The 19,980-nt window shown below is 36.1% G+C and overlaps 1 protein-coding gene across 8 annotated transcripts in view; it reads left to right on the top strand.

Annotated features, from left to right (window-relative positions):
* Positions 1-19,980, top strand: part of KLHL13 (kelch like family member 13) — a 196,546-nt gene that overhangs the window by 161,456 nt on the left and 15,110 nt on the right. For all 8 annotated transcript variants that reach the window (XM_086388275.1, XM_086388281.1, XM_086388280.1 and 5 more), the window contains 2 exons: positions 12,536-12,668; positions 13,213-13,409. In XM_086388275.1, coding sequence (XP_086244401.1) covers positions 12,536-12,668; positions 13,213-13,409 — 330 coding nt within the window. The remainder of the gene's footprint in view (positions 1-12,535; positions 12,669-13,212; positions 13,410-19,980) is intronic.

A 19,980-nucleotide genomic window follows, 5' to 3' on the forward strand; every position in this document is an offset into this window, starting at 1 on the left:
TCCATTCGACTGTGTAATCTTTGCTACTGCTTTACCTTAGTAGAGTTAATGGGACAGATAGACAAGGCAAATTTCTGGAAGACTTCTGATTTTTTATTATTCTCTAAACATACGTTATTCTTTCACACTTAAGTATCTTTGCACTCATCCCTTCTCCCTGGAATACCTTAAGTACTTAACATTTTTTGGTCTGGTAAACCCTTATTTATTCATAATAATCCATCTTAAATGGTAAATTGTAAAACTGGAATTCCAGTTTTGGGCTGAACTCACATTCTGCCCACTACAGTTATACAGTGGGTAATCCTGCAGAGTGAACCATCTGAAAACAGTTTCTCCCCATGGATCTGTTCTTTTGAAAGCTAATTTCAATGCTGTTTAAAGCTGGAATTTGTGTAACCTAGGCAGAGTTCGTAGCTCCTTCTTTTACTCTCTGAGCCCATCAGTATCACCTACCAGTGAGATCCACAAGATCTAGAATCTAGTTTGTTTTCTCTGTCTGCCTATGATCTAGTATAGGGCACAGGGTAAATGCTTAATAAATGTAAATAAATTATAAGTATTGTTATGTATTATTAATATTATTATCATCATTGGAAGAAAATACATATAAAGGCCCTAGCCCAGTACCTGACACAGAGGAAGTATTCAATGCTTTTTATTGCTCTTATTGATATTGCTATGGAATAAATGAATTTGGATAACACTTATAAATCACTTTCATATATACTTGCCTCATTAATACTTGAAGCAATTTTGTCAGGTAGAAAAGGCAAGAACTATTATCCCTATTTTATAGATTGGGAAACTGAAGCTCAGGGAGGTTAGAAAGCTTGCCCAAATTCACTTACCCACTAAGAGACAAAAACTAAGACTTGAACACAGGCTTTCTAAATTTAAACTTGGATTTTTTTCTAATCTTACTCTAAGCTCTGTTCTGTTTTTAAATATAATGTCTTTAAATATTGTTTTCACTCAATATAAGTATAAAAACATGTATTAAAGGTTTAAAGATAATTTGGCATGAATGATACTGTAAAGATTTTGCTCTTAGTAGAATCACAGAATTTACACAGAGTATCTTCATGCCTGCCTGCCCTTCTTCCTCTCTGTCAAACTAGGGATAGGGGGTGGGACCAGAGAGAGAAAAGTCAATATCATTTTGGAAACACTCCTGTTAGGACAAGGAGGCCATAACTAAAGTATCATGTTTCATCTAGTGGACTGTCAGTGTATACTAATTGTAGAATAGTTATCTAGGTGGAAACATATCATTTCTTGATTGTTGAATATGCTTACTCAAGCCTATTAAGCTTGAAAATGCCTCTATCCTCCAGATGTCTAGGCTGCTAATTAATATTTTTTCATAATAAGATCGGTGCCTATCAGATTGCTCTCCTCCATTTTATCTATTTATTTTCTCATCCAACTTTAGTTGCAAAGTCACTGAAAGATTTGATTGTATCAGCTCAAGTTATTATCTATGTAATAGAATGCTGAAGAAATGGGTTTTCTCAAGAACTTAAATTAACTTGCGCTGTTTTCCAGTGGGCTAACTTCATGAAATACTTCAGTTCACTTCAGTTCAGTTCAGTCACTCAGTCGTGTCCGACTCTTTGTGACCCCATGAATCGCAGCACGATAGGCCTCCCTGTCCATCACCAACTCCCAGAGTTCACCCAAACCCACATCCATCGAGTCGGTGATGCCATCCAGCCATCTCATCCTCTGTCGTCCCCTTCTCCTCCTGCCCCCAATCCCTCCCAGCATCAGAGTCTTTTCCAGTGAGTCAACTCTTTGCATGAGGTGGCCAAAGTACTGGAGTTTCAGCTTTAGCATCATTCCTTCCAAAGAACACCCAGGACTGATCTTCAGAATGGACTGGTTGGATCTCCTTGCAGTCCAAGGGACTCTCAAGAGTCTTCTCCAGCACCACAGTTCAAAAGCATCAATTCTTCGGCACTCAGCTTTCTTCACAGTCCAACTCTCACATCCATACATGACTACTGGAAAAACCATAGCCCTGACTAGATGGACCCTTGTTGGCAAAGTAATGTCTCTGCTTTTGAATGTGCTATCTAGGCTGGTCATAACTTTCCTTCCAAGGAGTAAGCGTCTTTTAATTTCATGGCTTCAGTCACCATCTGCAGTGATTTTGGAGCCCAAGAAAATAAAGTCTGCCACTGTTTCCACTGTTTCCCCATCTATTTCCCATGAAGTGATGGGACCAGATGCCATGATCTTCGTTTTCTGAATGTTGAGCTTTAAGCCAACTTTTTCACTCTCCTCTTTCACTCTCATCAAGAGGCTTTTTGGTTCCTCTTCACTTTCTGCCATAAGGGTGGTGTCATCTGCATATCTGAGGTTATTGATATTTCTCCCTGCAATCTTGATGAAATACATACCCTAAAGTAAAAGTTTGGGTTGCTGGTTGTCATGTTAATGAACTATACCTTATTTAAAAGTTTTATGATCGTAAGATAATCTATAAAATATATTATTAACATAAGATAGTGATTTTAGAATGTTATATTTTATAAAAGAAGCACTTAAATAATTCAGATTGTTGAAGTTTTTATTAAAATGATGCTTTTATTTCTTTATTTAAGTTTCCTGAATGTCAACTAGAATATAGAAAACTGAGTATGTAGTTTTTCTTAGGGATAGTTTTTCAGGTACTCAGGTTAGGGTACAATAGGTTATCTTGATACTTCCAATTAAGTGTATATCTATAGTACATAAGTTGGATGAGAGTCTACCACCTTTCTTTTCAGACCACTTTAGTGTATTATTACCTTGAGTTTTCAAATGAGTTTCTTTGTTGTTTGTTATTTAGCATGTTTCAAGTGATAGAGAGGACTAGCACATACCAACTGAGAGTTAAATATGCTCAAGTACATTATTTCAATTTCTGATTGTTTGCTGCTAGGATATAAAAATACTGTTACTGATTATTCATCTTCTGTTTTGAGACCTTGAAAAACTGACTTAATAGTTCTAGAAGTTTTTTTGTGGATTTTGTAGGATTTTCTACATAGATAACCATTTTGCCTGTAAATATAGTTTTTTTCTTCCTTTCCAGTCTAATGCCTCTTATTTCTTTTACTTGCCTTATTGTACTGGGTAGAAACTCCAGAAAAATGTTGAATAGAAGTGGTTAGAGTGTATGTTCTTGCTTTGTCCTAATAGTAGGGAGGCATGCAGTCATTCTTTCACCATTAAGTGTTACGTTAGGTATGCTGCTGCTGCTGCTAAGTCGCTTCAGTCGTGTCCGACTCTGTGCGACCCCAGAGACGGCAGCCCACCAGGCTCTGCCATCCCTGGGATTCTCCAGGCAAAACACTGGAGTGGGTTGCCATTTCCTTGTCCAGTGCATGAAAGTGAAAAGTGAAAGTGAAGTCGCTCAGTCGTGTCCGACTCCTAGCAACCCCATGGACTGTGTATAGGTTTGAGGAAATTTCTTTGTGTTCCTAGTCTGCTGAGAGTTTTGTTTTTTTATTTCAAATCATAAATCGATATTGGATTTTGTCAAATGCTTTTTTTGTACCTACTGAGATGATCTTATCATTTTTCTTTTTTAGTCTACTAATAATATGAATTAAATTAATTGACTTTTGCATGCTAAAGCAGCCATGCCTTATAGGAATAAACCCCACTTGGTCATAATGTATTAACCTTTTAATATATTTTTAAATTTGACTTGCCAGAATTTTAGGAATTTTTTCATCTATGGTCATGAGAAATTTTGATTGTGGTTTTCTTTGATTATCTTTGGTTTTGGTAGGATAATGCTGGCCTTGTAGAATGAATTAGGACATGTTCCTTCTTAATTTTCTGGATCTGGTTTTGTAAAATTGGTGTTATTTCTTCCTTAAATGTAGAGTATTATTTACCAGTGAAAATTCAGTTTTATGGTGTGTGTATATATAACACATATACACATATATATATATAGCTATTTAGTTTATCTGAGTACTTAGAGAAATAATGAAAAATAAGGCTAAACAGTTGAGTTAGGGCCAGATTAATCTTTAAAGTCTTATATAATGATATAAAGCAGTGATAGAAAGCCATTAGCAGTTTTTAAACTCCAAGCAGTGTTATATTATGAGAACAAAGTTTAATTAATCTGTTCCTTTTCTGTCCTCTGAATGAAATGAATAATGTCTCAGAGCAACATGACTGTGGTGTTGCTTTGATCAAATATATTGCATTTACTTAAAGAGTGGAGTAAACGTATTCCTCAACCTTCTCTTCTTTTAGTTCCTTAATCTTTGTTCATAAAACATAGTTAATGTTAATTTTTATTGCTCTTCTCAGGATGCATTTCCTTTTTATTCCCCTTCCTTTTCCAAATTATACTGATCAAAGCTAGATAGACTATGCTAGTAAGTTATTTCCAATGCAGAATTTAGTGTAGAGGTTTGGTTATCAGATTTTTTTTTTAATACCTGTGAGTATCAATCTAGCTATTTTCCCATAGTAGTATTATATTTAATTTGAAAGCTGTTGACATTCAAGCAACTTTTAGTATACATTATTTGTAACTGATCAGGTTTCTATAGTATAGATGTATAATATCAGCACATACCCTCCTCTGTTTTAATGTGACCATTTAAAAGTTTATCAAACTCATTTAAAAATGTCAGTCCTTTAGGGTATGTACCTCCCTCTGTTTAATAGTATTTGAAGTTTTGATATGTTAGGTAAATTTACTACAGAGAAGAAAAAATATATATACATATATATTCATTGTATTTATATATTTATATTCTGATTTTTTTAATTTCTTTTTTACTTGGACTATAGTTGCTTTACAATGTTGTGTTAGTTTCTACTGTACAACGAAGTGAATCAGTTATATGTATACAGATATCCTCCCACCTTGAGCCTCCCTCCGATCATCCCACCCCTCTGAGTCATCACAGAGACTGGAGTTGAGCTTCCCGTGCTATATAGTAGCTTCCCACTAGCTATCTATTTTACACATGGTAGTGCATATATGTCAGTGCAACTATTTCAGTTCATCCCACCCTTTCCTCTCCACCCACAGCATGTCCACAAGTCCAGGAAAATCCTTTTTTTTAAAAGAACATTTTTTTTAATGCTTATTTTTTCCCCAAAAGAATGTGAAGAAGAGATTTTAAAAAAGAAGATATGAGGATGTTTATAAAAGAGGGAAAGGGGAATAGAGAACAGGCCACAATGCCCTCATAAATAGAACCCAAGGCCCAGAAGAAATAGGAAAAGAGAGAACTAAAGGATTAAGCTAGAAAGAAGTTGAGTTTAAAGCACTAGAAATAGTTTAAAGACACTCTGAAAGACTAATTGGAAATTTTGAGCAATTTTGTATAAAACAGACCTGTATCTGTATATCATGGACTACTAGCATGTGGAAATAGGCAAAAATGTTTATAGAATTCTGGCTAGAGGAATAAGTTCAGATTTGGTGGGAGAAAATGATTTTATAATAAAAGGACAGATTTTAAGTATGCAAGGTATTTTCATGAATCTATATAACCTCAGATATGCAGATGACACCACCCTTATGGCAGAAAGTAAAGAGGAACTAAAAAGCCTCTTGATAAAAGTGAAAGTAGAGAGTGAAAAAGTTGGCTTAAAGCTCAACATTCAGAAAACGAAGATCATGGCATCTGGTCCCATCACTTAATGGGAAATAGATGGGGAAACAGTGTCAGATTTTATTTTTTGGGGCTCCAAAATCACTGCAGATGGTAACTGCAGCCATGAAATTAAAAGACACTTACTCCTTGGAAGGAAAGTTATGTCGAAACTAGATAGTGTATTGAAAAGCAGAGACATTACTTTGCCAACAAAGGTCCGTCTAGTCAAGGCTATGGTTTTTCCTGTGGTCATGTGTTGATGTGAGATTTGGACTGTGAAGAAAGCTGAGCGCCGAAGAATTGATGCTTTTGAACTGTGGTGCTGGAGAAAACTCTTGAGAGTCCCTTGGACTGCAAGGAGATCCAACCAGTCCATTCTGAAGATCAGCCCTGGGATTTCTTTGGAAGGAATGATGCTAAAGCTGAAACTCCAGTACTTTGGCCACCTCATGTGAAGAGTTGACTCATTGGAAAAGACTCTGATGCTGGGAGGGATTGGGGGCAGGAGAAGGGGACGACAGAGGATGAGATGGCTGGATGGTATCACTGACTCGATGGACGTGAGTCTGGGTGAACTCCGGGAGTTGGTGATGGACAGGGAGGCCTGGCGTGCTGTGGTTCATGGGGTCACAAAGAGTCGGACATGACTGAGCGACTGAACTGAATTGATATGAGTGAAAGTAAAAGTAGATATATAGAAGGCAGATGAGAATTGTGAAAGAAAATGATCCCAGCTTCTTTTAAGTGTACAGTCTTCACAAGATTAGAGTATAAAAGTTGTTTAGAGAAATGACTGTCTACTTCTGTACGACAAAGTATGTTGTAGAGGAACTTTAGCCTTTTTCCCTTTAGACGAAACTGGGATAATACAGATAACAACATGCAAACAAGATATTTAGATCTGTATGAAAACAATCCGAATTGATAGATCTTATTTGGATGAGGATAGCAATAATCAGGAATAAAGTTAGCAAATATGGAATTGGATAGGGGGACTATTTGTGCATCTGAAAATAAAGGTTATGAGATATATTACAGTAGGAAACTACATGCAGTGAAAACAAATGCAAAAACCTCTCAAAAGCAATTTGCCAAAGGTAGATAAGTTAAACTTAGAATAGAAAATACTCAGAATGTGATAAAAGTGGTCTAGGAGCCTCAGCTTCCTTTCTTTGGTGCTGCCAGATTATACTAAGAATATTTAGAGGATCATTTTTAAGAGTGCAAAAGGAAGCAAAATGATCACATTTGTGAAGAGGGTAAACAGCTCCTGGGGTCTTAGCTGAACTGTCCAGATTTTGAGGATTGACTGCAAATCTCAGCAAGCAGTTTTGATGGAATATGGACCAAATGAGAAATGATGCAGGTAATGGTAAAGGAAACATTAGCCATGCCTTTTTTCAAAGGGGAAAAAAAAGAACAATAAATAGCAGGAAAGGGACTTTCCTGGTGTTCCAGTGGCAAAGACTCTGAGCTCCCAATGCAGGGGACCTGGGTTCAGTCCTAGATTGGGGAACTAAGATCCTACATGGCACAACGAAGAGTCCCCATGCCTCAACAGACTGAAGATCCTGTATGCTGCAACGAAGACTTGGCACAGTCAAATAAATAAATTCGTTTTTTACAGTAGTAGGAACAAAACCTACTGACGTAACTCAATTCCCAGTATAAAATATTTGTAGAAATATTTTAAAGGCAGGAGGGCCAGCAAATGAGCCAAGAAGGATTTTGGATTTTGAGGTGGGGAAGAAAATAACTGATTAGATACAATCATTGCTTTTGACTGAATAAGCCATGATTACCTTTCAAAGATATTATCTACATACATCTTAGAGAAGAAAATTCAAAAGTTATTTCCTGAATAAAAATAAAGGTGACATACTGTACACAGTCTCGTCTAATGGACATCTTGACATCTCTTTTTTTTGACATTACCCAAGGTATGGTAAATCTTCCAAGATAAAACCATATGCTTTAACTTGCCAGTAGTTATTAAAACTTTCAAAGTATATATTCTTCAAACCAGCAATTCCATTTCTAAAAATATCTCCCACAGATCTACTTATAAGTAAGTATAGGTACAAGGCAGTTTATTGCAATATTGCTTGTAATAGCAAAAGTTGAGAGATATTTGAGTCTCTTAAGTGAGGAATGGATGAGTAATTGTGGTTGGCCCCACACCCCACACCCCAAGAAACACCTGGGGTAACAGGAAAATTTGGCCTTGGAATACAGAATGAAGCAGGGCAATGGCTAATAGAGTTTTGCCAAGAGAACGCACTAGTGATAGCAAACATCCTCTTCCAACAACACAAGAGAAGACTCTACGCATGGACATCACCAGATGGTCAACACCAAAATCAGATTGATTATATCTTTGCAGCCAAAGATGGAGAAGCTCTATACAGTGAGCAAAAAGAAGACCGGGAGGTGACTGTGGCTCAGATCATGAACTCTTTATTGCCAAATTCAGACTTAAATTGAAGAAAGTAGGGGAAAGCACTAGACCATTCAGGTATGACCTAAATCAAATCCCTTATGATTATACAGTGGAAGTGAGAAACAGATTTAAGGGACTAGATCTGATAGACACTCTGTCTATGCCTGATGAACTATGGACAGAGGTTCGTGACATTGTACAGGAGACAGGGATCAAGACCATCCCCATAGAAAAGAAATGCAAAAAAGCAAAACGGCTATCTGAGGAGGCCTTACAAATAGCTGTGAAAAGAAGAGAAGCAAAAAGCAAAGGAGGAAAGGAAAGATAGAAGCATCTGAATGCAGAGTTCCAAAGAATAGCACGGAGAGATAAAAAAGCCTTCCTCAGCGATCAATGCAAAGAAATAGAGGAAAACAACAGAATGGGAAAGACTAGAGATCTCTTCAAGAAAATTGGATACCAAGGGAACATTTCATGCAAAGATGGGCTCGATGAAGGACAGAAATGGTATGGACCTAACAGAAGCAGAAGATATTAACAAGAGGTGGCAAGAATACACAGGAGAACTGTACAAAAAAGAGCTTCACGACCCAGATAATCATGATGGTGTGAGCACTCACTTAGAGCCAGGCATCCTGGAATGTGGGTCTTAGAAAGCATCACTACGAACAAAGCTAGTGGAAGTGATGGAATTCCAGTTGAGCTATTTCAAATCCTGAAAGATGATGCTGTGAAAGTGTTGCACTCAATATGCCAGAAAATTTGGAAAACTCAGCAGTGGCCACAGGACTGGAAAAGGTCAGTTTTCATTCCAATCCCAAAGAAAGGCAATGCCAAAGAATGCTTAAACTATGGCACAATTGCACTCATCTCACACGCTAGTAAAGTAATGCTCAAAATTCTCCAAGCCAGGCTTCAGCAATACGTGAACCGTGAATTTTCAGATGTTCAAGTTGGTTTTAGAAAAGGCAGAGGAACCAGAGATCAAATTGCCGACATCTGTTAGATCATGGAAAAAGCAAGAGAGTTCCAAAAAAACATCTATTTCTGCTTTATTGACTATGCCAAAGCCTTTGACTGTGTGGATCACAATAAACTGTGGAAAATTCTGAAAGAGAGGGGAATACCAGACCACCTGACCTGCCTCTTGAGAAACCTATATGCAGGTCAGGGAGCAACAGTTAGAACTGGACATGGAACAACAGACTGGTTCCAAATAGGAAAAGGAGTACGTCAAGGCTGTATATTGTCACCCTGCTTATTTAACTTATATGCAGAGTACACCATGAGAAATGCTGGGCTGGAGGAAGCACAAGCTGGAATCAAGATTGCCAGGAGAAATATCAATAACCTCAGATATGCAGATGACACCACCCTTATGGCAGAAAGTGAAGAAGAACTCAAAAGCCTCTTGATGAAAGTGAAAGAGGAGAGTGAAAAAGTTGGCTTAAAGCTCAACATGCAGAAAACTGAGATCATGGCATCTGGTCCCATCACTTCATGGCAAATAGACTGGGAAACAGTGGAAACAGTGGCAGGCTTTATTTTCATGGGCTCCAACATCACTGCAGATAGTGATTGCAGCCATGAAATTAAACGACATTTACTCCTTGGAAGGAAAGTTATGACCAACCTAGATGGCATATTGAAAAGCAGAGACATTACTTTGCCAACAAAGGTCCGTCTAGTCCAGGCTATGGTTTTTCAAGTGTCATGTATGGATGTGAGATTTGGACTGTGAAGAAAGCTGAGCACCGAAGAATTGATGCTTTTGAACTGTGGTGTTGGAGAAGACTCTTGAGAGTCCCTTGGACTGCAAGGAGATCCAACCAGTCCATTCTAAAGGAGATCAGTCCTGGGTGTTCATTGGAAGGACTGATGCTAAAGCTGAAACTCCAATACTTTGGCCACCTCATCCAAAGAGTTGACTCATTGGAAAAGACTCTGATGCTGGGAGGGATTGAGGGCACGAGGAGAAGGGGACAACAGAGGATGAGATGGCTGGATGGCATCACTGACTCGATAGACATGAGTTTGAGTGAACTCCAGGAGTTGGTGATGGACAGGGAGGCCTGGCGTGCTGCAGTTCATGGGGCAGTAAAGATTGGGACACGACTGAGTAACTGAACTGAACTGAACCACACTCTTGAAATTCTGTGCATCCACTAAAAAGAATAGATTTGTGTGTATTGAGACACAGAGGTGTCTATGTTATGTGCTCAGGTGAATTTTTAAAATGCATAACAGTACATATAGTATCCTACTCTTAAAAATCGTGTATGTATACAAGCAAAAGGTAGATTATGTATATGTATAGAAAGAGACCTGGAAGTATATATACTAAACTGTTATCAGTAGTTAGTCTTAGTAAGTAGAAGAGGTGGACTTTTGGTTTTCAGTTTATGTCCTTCTGTATTTTTATCACAAGGATATATTTAAATTTTTGAAATCTGAAATTTATCTGAAGGAGAAAAAAGCCAAGCCCTTGGAAGCCAAACTTTTCAGCCTAAACCCTGATTCAGTTCCTCTTCTCTCATCTTAACCTTTATAGTTTACCACAAGTGAGAACTATAGGTCCAATTCATTTTATTATTGAGAGTAGGTTCACAAATAAAGTTCTTTGTTTCTAGTTAGCTTGTTACAAAATTCAGGTTCTACATGTTGATTTTTTTTATTTTAATACCAAGTTATGGCATCTGGGTAAAGTCTGGCTTGTTTGTTCAAGCATTTGCTGAACATTTGTGAAGTCCCCATGGTGTGCCAAGCACTGGGGAATTCAGACATCCTAGTCTTCTACCTGATGGTTCCCTCCTCTTCTGTTTCAGCCCCAGTGGTTGCGTTTAGGACTTTCCAGTGCTCATATGCTCATTTATGTTTAAAAGGCGATCCACTTAAACTTAATTGCAATTAAGTTGCAATAGTTCACACACTATATGTGAATTTTCACCACTTTTTACCTTCTGCATGTAAATATTTCCCTAAAATGGACATCTCTTTTTAACCTCTAGTTTTCTAAATAACAGGGATGGGAGATGATTTAGCAATGGAAAATATTGAGGGGGCATTGGGGGAGAATGTTTGCATTTACAATGGAAAGGGGATATTTGTGAAAGAGTTGATATTTGTGAGCAAAAACATATGTCAATCACTGTTGGAGAGCAAAAAATATGATACATAATCCTGTTCCAAAGTGTATGTATAATGTATAAATATTTTTCGAATTAAAATATTTATATCTCTCTCCAGAGAGAAAGTGGCTGGATCATATTATCTCTTTGAAGTTCTAGTTCTGTAGATTCAAGCATTTTCTTTAGAAAGCCATTTAAAAATTGTGATGAGAAGATGTTTAGACTAAGATTTATCTTATACATATGTGCAGGATCGATATTTCTGAAACTGCATTCTTCAGTATGTTGTGCCTTCTGCTTCTTAAATCTGTGAATCACAACTTTAAATAAAAGTTTTATGTGGGGTCATTAAAATATGAAGGGGATAGAATAATTCTGCTGGTAGTTTTTGTTATATTATTTGAAAGTAATTTGTATGAGTATCTTCATGATTTTTTATAAGAGTACATTTCCATTTTTGAAACTACAGACTCCATCTTGAAAAATTTTCATTTTGAGCTTCATTGTTAAATTGTATATTATCATCTTTTTATGCATTTCACCAGCCTATTATAATCTTACAGTGTTTCATTCTTCCCAGAGTAGACCAAGGGAACAGCTGCCTGCTTATCATTGGTTGGGCTCTTCAAGGAGTGGGTGGTGGAGCTAATCAACAGGCATTCTTATCAGCAGAGCCCTGTCTCTCCTCTGAACTGTGGGTGTCAGCCTATTAATTCTCCACTAAACTTTAAGCATTTGGGGACAATTATGTCTCACGTTGGAGCTCCCTGGGCACTTTTTTCCAGAGATAATTAAATTTAAAACTTGAAAGATAATTGATCAAGCAGGAGCAAGTATATCAAATACTAGTATCAAATACTGAATATAAGGATGTCTAACACAGTTCCTTGTTTTGTAAGAGGTGGAATAATCTGGTTGGCAGAAAGTAACTCCTATTTTGCAGTTAGCACAGATGTTCTGGACCTTTCTTTTTTCAAACAACAAAAACAAGCAAGTGAAAACCAAGAATAAAAGAACTATATATTATAAAATATATTATTATGGAAAGGAATGGTAGTGTAACACCCTAATTCTGCACATGGGAAAATGAAAGTGTACATGGTAGTTTTTTTCAGAATAATAAAAGCCAATGGTTGTATAAATAAGTGAACATATATGCTCTTTTCCTTATTTGTTCTTTATTGTCACATATCAAGTAAGCTGTTCAGTTTTTTGTCTTCTGAGTCATTATTCTACTGGCTTTATGTTCCACAGACATTAATATGTCAAGAGAATTTTAGCACACAGAAATTTGTGTTCCCATTTTACCTTGATGAGTGGCTTATCTCATGTTCTTCTTGTAGGGATTTGACCAGCTCCGACTTGAAGGATTGCTCTGTGACGTGACCCTGATGCCAGGGGACACAGATGATGCCTTCCCTGTGCACAGAGTCATGATGGCCTCTGCTAGTGATTACTTCAAGGCTATGTTCACAGGTAGCTTGCCTTCTAAACTCTACTTTCATATTAAAACAATAAGAAAAATAAGTGTTTAAATCTTTTCATTGCTAGAGGAAGATTCAGTGCTTTTGTTCCGTGTCTTTACAAGAAGAGTTTAAAAAGAATAGATACCCAGTATGTGTGTGGGTGGGTGGTGCTTTTCTAACTTGGAAAATGGATACACCTTTTTTATACCTCTGTCTACCTTTATTTCATAGCTTTGCTTTTCCAGACACATATCTGAATGGGCCATCAGAGACTAATACAATGTCACTAGTACAATCTCTAATCCATCAAAAGATCTGAAGTGCCAGGAGAACATTTTGGAGGCACTTGCATCATATACCACCTCCATTAGTATAGAGATATTCCTTTTTAAGTACTCTCTTTTAACTGTAAAATATGCAGAAGCTTGACTCAGATACTAATGCTTACACAGAATAAATTTTTCCCTGATTTTATTGCATCTAATTAGCAACAGAAGTGAGTTTGACCTTAATTAAATTATCCACCTTCATTTAATTGAGTGTCTTTATTTAAGGTGGGATGAAAGAACAAGATTTAATGTGCATTAAGCTTCATGGCGTGAGCAAAGTCGGTTTAAGGAAAATTATTGACTTCATTTACACTGCAAAGCTTTCTCTTAATATGGACAACCTTCAAGACACACTGGAAGCTGCCAGTTTTCTACAGATTCTGCCGGTTTTGGACTTCTGCAAAGTTTTTCTCATATCTGGGGTAAGACATTTTCAAATCAAATCTTTTCCTGTGATGAATAGTATTGTGGCCTGAAACTAACTGGCCTTTAGAGAGAGATGTCATCTACTGTATGGTGTGGAAGCAGGTTCAGGAGAAAACAGTGCAGGTGCATTTTTACAAAATAGAACCATTTAAAAAAGCCTTCTGTGTCATCCAGTGACATTAGACAGTAATAAGGGTTTGATAGCAATAAAATCCTTAGCATGTTTGATAATGTTATATATTGTAATCCAGTTTTATTCTGCTTAATGATTTTATACAAGCAGGTTTTTTAAATGGAGTTCTATGGGAAAGTCATCTGAGGTTCTAGAAGTCTTTTAAGATATACTCAAGTCATTTTTTTTTCTTCCTTTAAATATGGGACCTAGATCTTGAGAAGAACTAACACCTATGTGTAAATCTTTTTGATTCCATGGCAACACATCACCTACTAAGTCGTTTACAGCATATTTTAATAGATAATAGAGGACACATACAACCACCAGTCACTGAACTTCCTTATAGTCACCCACTTGCTTTGGATAGTGCCTCATTTTGGTTGAGACCCTTAAATTAATAGTACTTAATACTTACATTTATAAACTCTTAACCTTTATTTACACTGATCTTAGCAACATGTGGCTGTCCTGAGGCAAACTAGGTACAGTGTCATGATTTCCTTGAAACTAATCAGTAGCTACAGACACTGTTGACCTAGTACCCATTGTCTGTTATTCAAGTTCAGTACCTATCACTTGAGATGCTGGTTGTGATCAGTTCCTTAGTCTGAATGAAAAGAACCAAACTGGGTAAAGCTGATTTCTTAAGTTATAAAAATATGCATTTCTCAAAATAACAATATTAGAAAATAAGTTTGTTCTGGATACGTCTATTTAAAGCACATTTATTTCAAGATGACATCATAGCAAATTTCCTGTAATTAGAATGTTGGTTCCTTAACTTCCTTGAAGCATTTATTATAACTGTATGTTTTTACCCTTTGGAAAATGTCTTTATTTTTATAAACACTTAATATTGTCTTAAAGATTATAATCTTCATTTCGAGTATCTCTGCAGAGATACTAAAGCCCATTTCTAAAGGAGAAGAGACATGTCCCTGACAAAGCTTACTTTTAGTGTAGCTTACTCCCATTTTAAAACATTCTTGCCTATGAGCTTTTTCTTAGTACCATACTATTTTCTTATCTTTCATCTTGTTTGCTTAGGATATGTCTATGTGATTTTACATTGGAAATCTTCCTTCTCAGAATCCATGGTAATTTTTGAGAAAAGTTGGTGGGTTCTTAGTTTACGGATTATATAAAATCTAACTTTTCCTTTATCCTTCTTTCATGCATTCCATATCTTAGTTAAATATTTAGGCTTTACTCTATTATCCCTTTCTCAGCAATCAAGTAAATCAGGAAAAACAGTAGCCCTGGGTGCCTTTCCTATTTATAAGAACTGAAAGTGTCAAGATAATATAAATATTTTTCAAAGGTAAATATGTTTTCAGTTTTCCCACAGGCTCAGTTATTATAGATAATTTAAAAATATAACAATTTTGCAACCATGTACTTAACCCAACTGTATTGAGGAAATAGATTTGTGTTCTTAATGATATAGTGTGATTATAGTTCGTATAACCAAAACACTTCCTGGGTTTGAATTTCTGGAAAGAAAAGTTAGCTTTGAACACAATTCTTTTCTATCTGTTCTTAACCACTTGTGTGGATGAAGAGGAGCAGTGGTATATAGAAGATGAATCAGCATGTCATCCACAAAACCTTTATATGTTAATTTTGAATGATAATGTTAAATACGGTAATAATTGGCATATACATGCTACTACACATAAGTAAATAATAAGAACCTAGTGTCTAGCACAGGGAACTCTACTCGACACTTTGTAATAACCGATATGGGAATAGAACCTAAAACAGTGGATATACGTACATGTATAACTGATTCACTTTGCTGTACAACAGAAAGTAACACAACATTGTAAGTCAACTATACTCCAATAAAATTACAAAAATAAAATGAACAACTCTGTATTGCTAAAAATACCGCCAAACCCCAAATACAGTGATAAAGCCACATTTGCCTTTGGTCGGTTAGACATCCATTCTCTGTAAGGGAGCATCACGCTCAGTAGAACAAGAACCTTGCGCTCTGACCTTTGCCTTCTTTGCAGCAATACTTTTCTTTTAGGGTTGTAACTAGTATTAGGGGCTATAAGACCTATAGACCCTAATTTTGTTCTTGCTATGCTATTTTCTTGGTAGTTATAGAAAAAGAGGACTATGAAAAGAAAACAAAAGGATGACAGTGAAGGATATAATGCAGAGTTGGTAAAATTTTCTGTAAAACTAAAAATATTATCATTTATCATGGACATAATAAAAAATTACCTTTGTTTTGTTACATACCTACAAAAATTACATTAGCTTTTGTCCTTATGACATTGCATAACTACAGCATGCTAAATTCCATGTGGCAGTCCCCTGATTTAAAAACAAGTTGTAGTCAAATTTTTTATCATTTGTTTGCTGTTTGGAAATTGTACCATCTAGCATTTTCCCCACGGTATTACTATTATGGAGGATTACAGGCTAGCCTGTAAAACCCAATTTAATGTCAGGTTACTGAAATAGAACAATTTGCAATTGAACTGGAAAAAATTGAAATTTAAGTTTACAGTTATACAGAGTAAACAGCAGGATGAAGGTGAGCAAGAAATCATTTTCTTTTTACATAAAAGCATATCTAATCAGAGAATGAAACTTCTCTGTGCTTTAGACTCAGTGTACTTTCTTTAAACTCATTTTTTTAAGTGTTTATTTTTTTTCTTGATACAGGTCTATCATTGGTTCCACCTGTACATTTATTGTCACTGATCGGGTTGGGGAGCTCACAGTGCAATGTACAGAAATTATTGAGGTGACTGGGGTCATGAAGAGTGGGAGACAGTAGAAAACAAGAGAGGCACATTTGTTGGAGAACAAAGGAATTCTCTAAGGGAACAATGAAGGGAATCAGAGAAAGCTATTGGAAAAGATAGCTTCTTTTGCTATTATGTGACCATAGCAGCAGCAAGGATGTCTTTTTGAGGAATGTTCTTTTTGGGAAAGAATGTTCTTCTTGATGTAAGGATTTCCTGTATAGTACATGCATTTGACATTCTTTCTTTCATAAAGACTGGATTTACCCATTAAGCTTAATTAACATGTCTTTCCAGGTAATGTTTTTGCTTTGGGGGAAGCTCAGTGCAAATTAGAGAAAAAAATTCATGGGTAATTTTAAAATGAATCAAAACTGTTTCTCTCCCCATTAAACCAGTCTTGTTTTTCTTCTTGTCAAGGCTGATACTCAGCAAGTAGTACCCAGATACCAGTTGTTTATGGTTGAGTATCTGTTCTGATTAGTTGGTACTCGAATATTCTAAATATCATCCCTGCATATAACTTTAATCAGCCCATTCTTGCCTATCCGGGATTCTGTAGGGAAAGAAGAGTCTCAGCCTGGGCCTAAACCAACTCATCCCCCCAAAAACCATTATGATAACTATTGCATCCACCAGGGCAAGTGCATTCAAAGTGCAAAGGAATAAGAAAATAGGATTCGCCAAGCTGGACACACCCTCAAAATTCACCTCAAATGGTGTCAATCACCTGAAGAGAAATAAGACCCGGAGAGAAAGGTTTTAGTTTTCTTATCATCCCTTTGTTCTTCTTACCCAAAGGCCCCTTTCTTGTGTCCTGTGATATTCTCATCTGTGGAAGGAAGCTTGGGAGAAGATACCTGTTATGTCCTGTATCCCTCAAAGTAGCTTGTTTGACTGCTTCCCAGTCGTTTTCTGTGAACGTGCTTTCTCTCTTTGCATTGGTTGTACTTGAGGTCAGGGTGTTATTTTAATAAACCAGATAGCACCAAGGAGAATTTGGTACACTGAATGTCTGAAGAGCACCACCCCACTGCCCAGATTTACCAGTGAATTTCTTAGTGTTTGCTCTTCCCTTGAGAGGACGAAAAGCAGATAGTCATTTGCTTTTTTTTTTCTAAATGGAAATTTATTTGTATAAGACACTGAACTTCAACAACGTAACATCACAGATTACTGATGAAACCTGTCATTAAAATATCAAATTATGTTAATCACAGCATTAGGTACATCAGGTGTGATTTGGACAACTTAATATTGCAGCAATGAGTACCAGTATGCTAATGAAAATTGAAAATCATGATGCTTAGAACTGCCTTTAGGATGACCATGAAGGTTCTACTGTAATCAGTAGAATAATTTATAAATTATATCAAGGAAACTTAAATGTGTACTTGATTGTTTTTTAAAATAACGCTGTTGGTTCTCATAAGAAGTTGGGAAATTTTGTCCTTTTTTGCTTCTCTATCCTTTAAAACTCTAATATAATTACCTGGCTTAACTTCTTTAATGACTCTTCTTTGGAATTTTGGCCAGGGTATATATTCAGATGAAATTAGAGTTCTTTCTGCTTATGATGTATTTTTTAATAAGCTTTAAATTCATATTTTACAGTTTTGAAATGTATTATGTACCTGAATTGCAGTATATATTATGTTACTGTACATATTCATTATTTTGTAATGTCTAAGGTTAAATGTTTGGGACTATGCTAGCTGAAACACTTTTAAAAATCATGACTGAGAATGGATTACAATGAGCTATAATTGAATAATCTTGTATTTTTCCAAAACTTGTTTACTGTTATTCCATCATTTTTGATCTGCTTATATTAACTGTTATTCTACACTGTGCTTCTACAGTCCCTATGGTCTACAATTAATTTTTTTTAATTTTATTTTATTTTTTAACTTTACAATATTGTATTGGTTTTTCCATACATCAACATGAATCTGCTACAGGTATACACGTGTTCCCCAAATTTTTTAGCTTTGATTGCATGTACTTCATAAAAATTAATTTCCTGTTACATATTTTCTTATCTGAGTCTCATTTTAAAATTAATAAGACTCTAGTAATCTGCTGTGTTAATTCAGCAGATATTCTGTTTTTAGTTGTATCTATCATCACATCTTTAATTTTTAAATTGCTGATAATCATGGCATTTAACCTTTGTTATATACCCACAGTGTGGTAGCTGTGGTACATGAGCTATAAAAAATACTTAGTCCTTGTATCAAGAAGATGACTATTCAGAAGGTTATGAAATACCATTCTCTGGTGGTCATTTTTTAAAGGAAAGAGTAGGCAGCTAGCTATATTAGCTAGGCAATCTGTCAAGGTTTTCCCATTCCTGAGAATCTGTATATCTGATATATAGAAGGGATTTTCAAAATGCCCTTAAATACAAGGTAGTTTTTTTTTATCCTCTTGTTTTAAAAACTGTTTCCTTATTGAATGATACTGAAGAAGGAAAAGAGGAAGGAACTGAATATCTTGATCCCAGTTCTGAATTACACAGATTGGTTTCTAATCTTTAATCTCGGTTTATATTCCAGTTCCAGTTCAGTCGCTCAGTCGTGTCTGACTCTTTGCGACCCCATGAATCACAGCACGCCAGGCCTCCCTGTCCATCACCAACTCCCAGAGTTCACTCAAACTCATGTCCATCGAGTCAGTGATGCCATCCAGGCATCTCATCCTCTGTCGTCTGTCCCCTTCTCCTCCTGCCCCCAATCCCTCCCAGCATCAGAGTATTTTCCAATGAGTCAACTCTTCGCATGAGGTGGCCAAAGTATTGGAGTTTCAGCTTTAGCATCAGTCCTTCCATTATATATGCTATAAATTTAGAATTAATTTTGGTGACTAACAGCCAATGCTATTATTTTGCCCATTTAAAATATAGTCTTTGTTGTTTTAATTTTTTTATTTGTAATCAATCATATCAGTGATGATAAGAATCTGCGTACTCAGGAAATATATTTGTGCTTTCATCAATGTTTGCTTATCCATATTAGCAAACATCTTCAAAAATGAAAATTACTTTTGCTTTTGGGGAAGGACTATGTCTTACCCCATAAAGTAGGTCTATTACCCCAAACAGGAATTCCTTCCACCTGGGGTGATTTGGGCAATGAGGTATTAATTGTAATTTTATTTACACAACTTTAAAATTGTGTCAGACACCAACCTGCCACCCCTAAAAGTGGATTAAAGTGTACTTTTTATTAACCAAGTTATCGAATAGTATTAAACTGTGTGTTTGAAAAGGCCCATAAGTTGTTCATTTATTTTTCCTAGTCCTCCTGTGTTACAATTTATTTTCGGTATTTTAAAATACATAGGTACTAAGTATAATAACAATTTTAAATTGTTGATTTTCGTGCAGCAAATCAGTGCCTAAAAGAGTTCAAATTCTTCTTGAGTAATTATCTATGAAAATAGCAACATGTGTGTGTATGTGTTGGCCTTCAAACTTTCAGTGGTATTATGTCATAACTCGGCTGTGACTTTATGCAGAGGAGTCATGATTTTCATCTCATTTCAGCTTTTCAATAACAAGATGATAGAAGGATTAGCCAATTTTCTCTTATCCATCTGCCAGTCGGTTAACAATACAGGGGCATC

This window comes from Bos grunniens, chromosome X, assembly GCF_055505025.1.
Source record: "Bos grunniens cultivar Pamir isolate PY7600 chromosome X, Bosgru_T2T1.0, whole genome shotgun sequence".
In the NCBI taxonomy this organism is placed as follows: domain Eukaryota; kingdom Metazoa; phylum Chordata; class Mammalia; order Artiodactyla; family Bovidae; genus Bos; species Bos grunniens.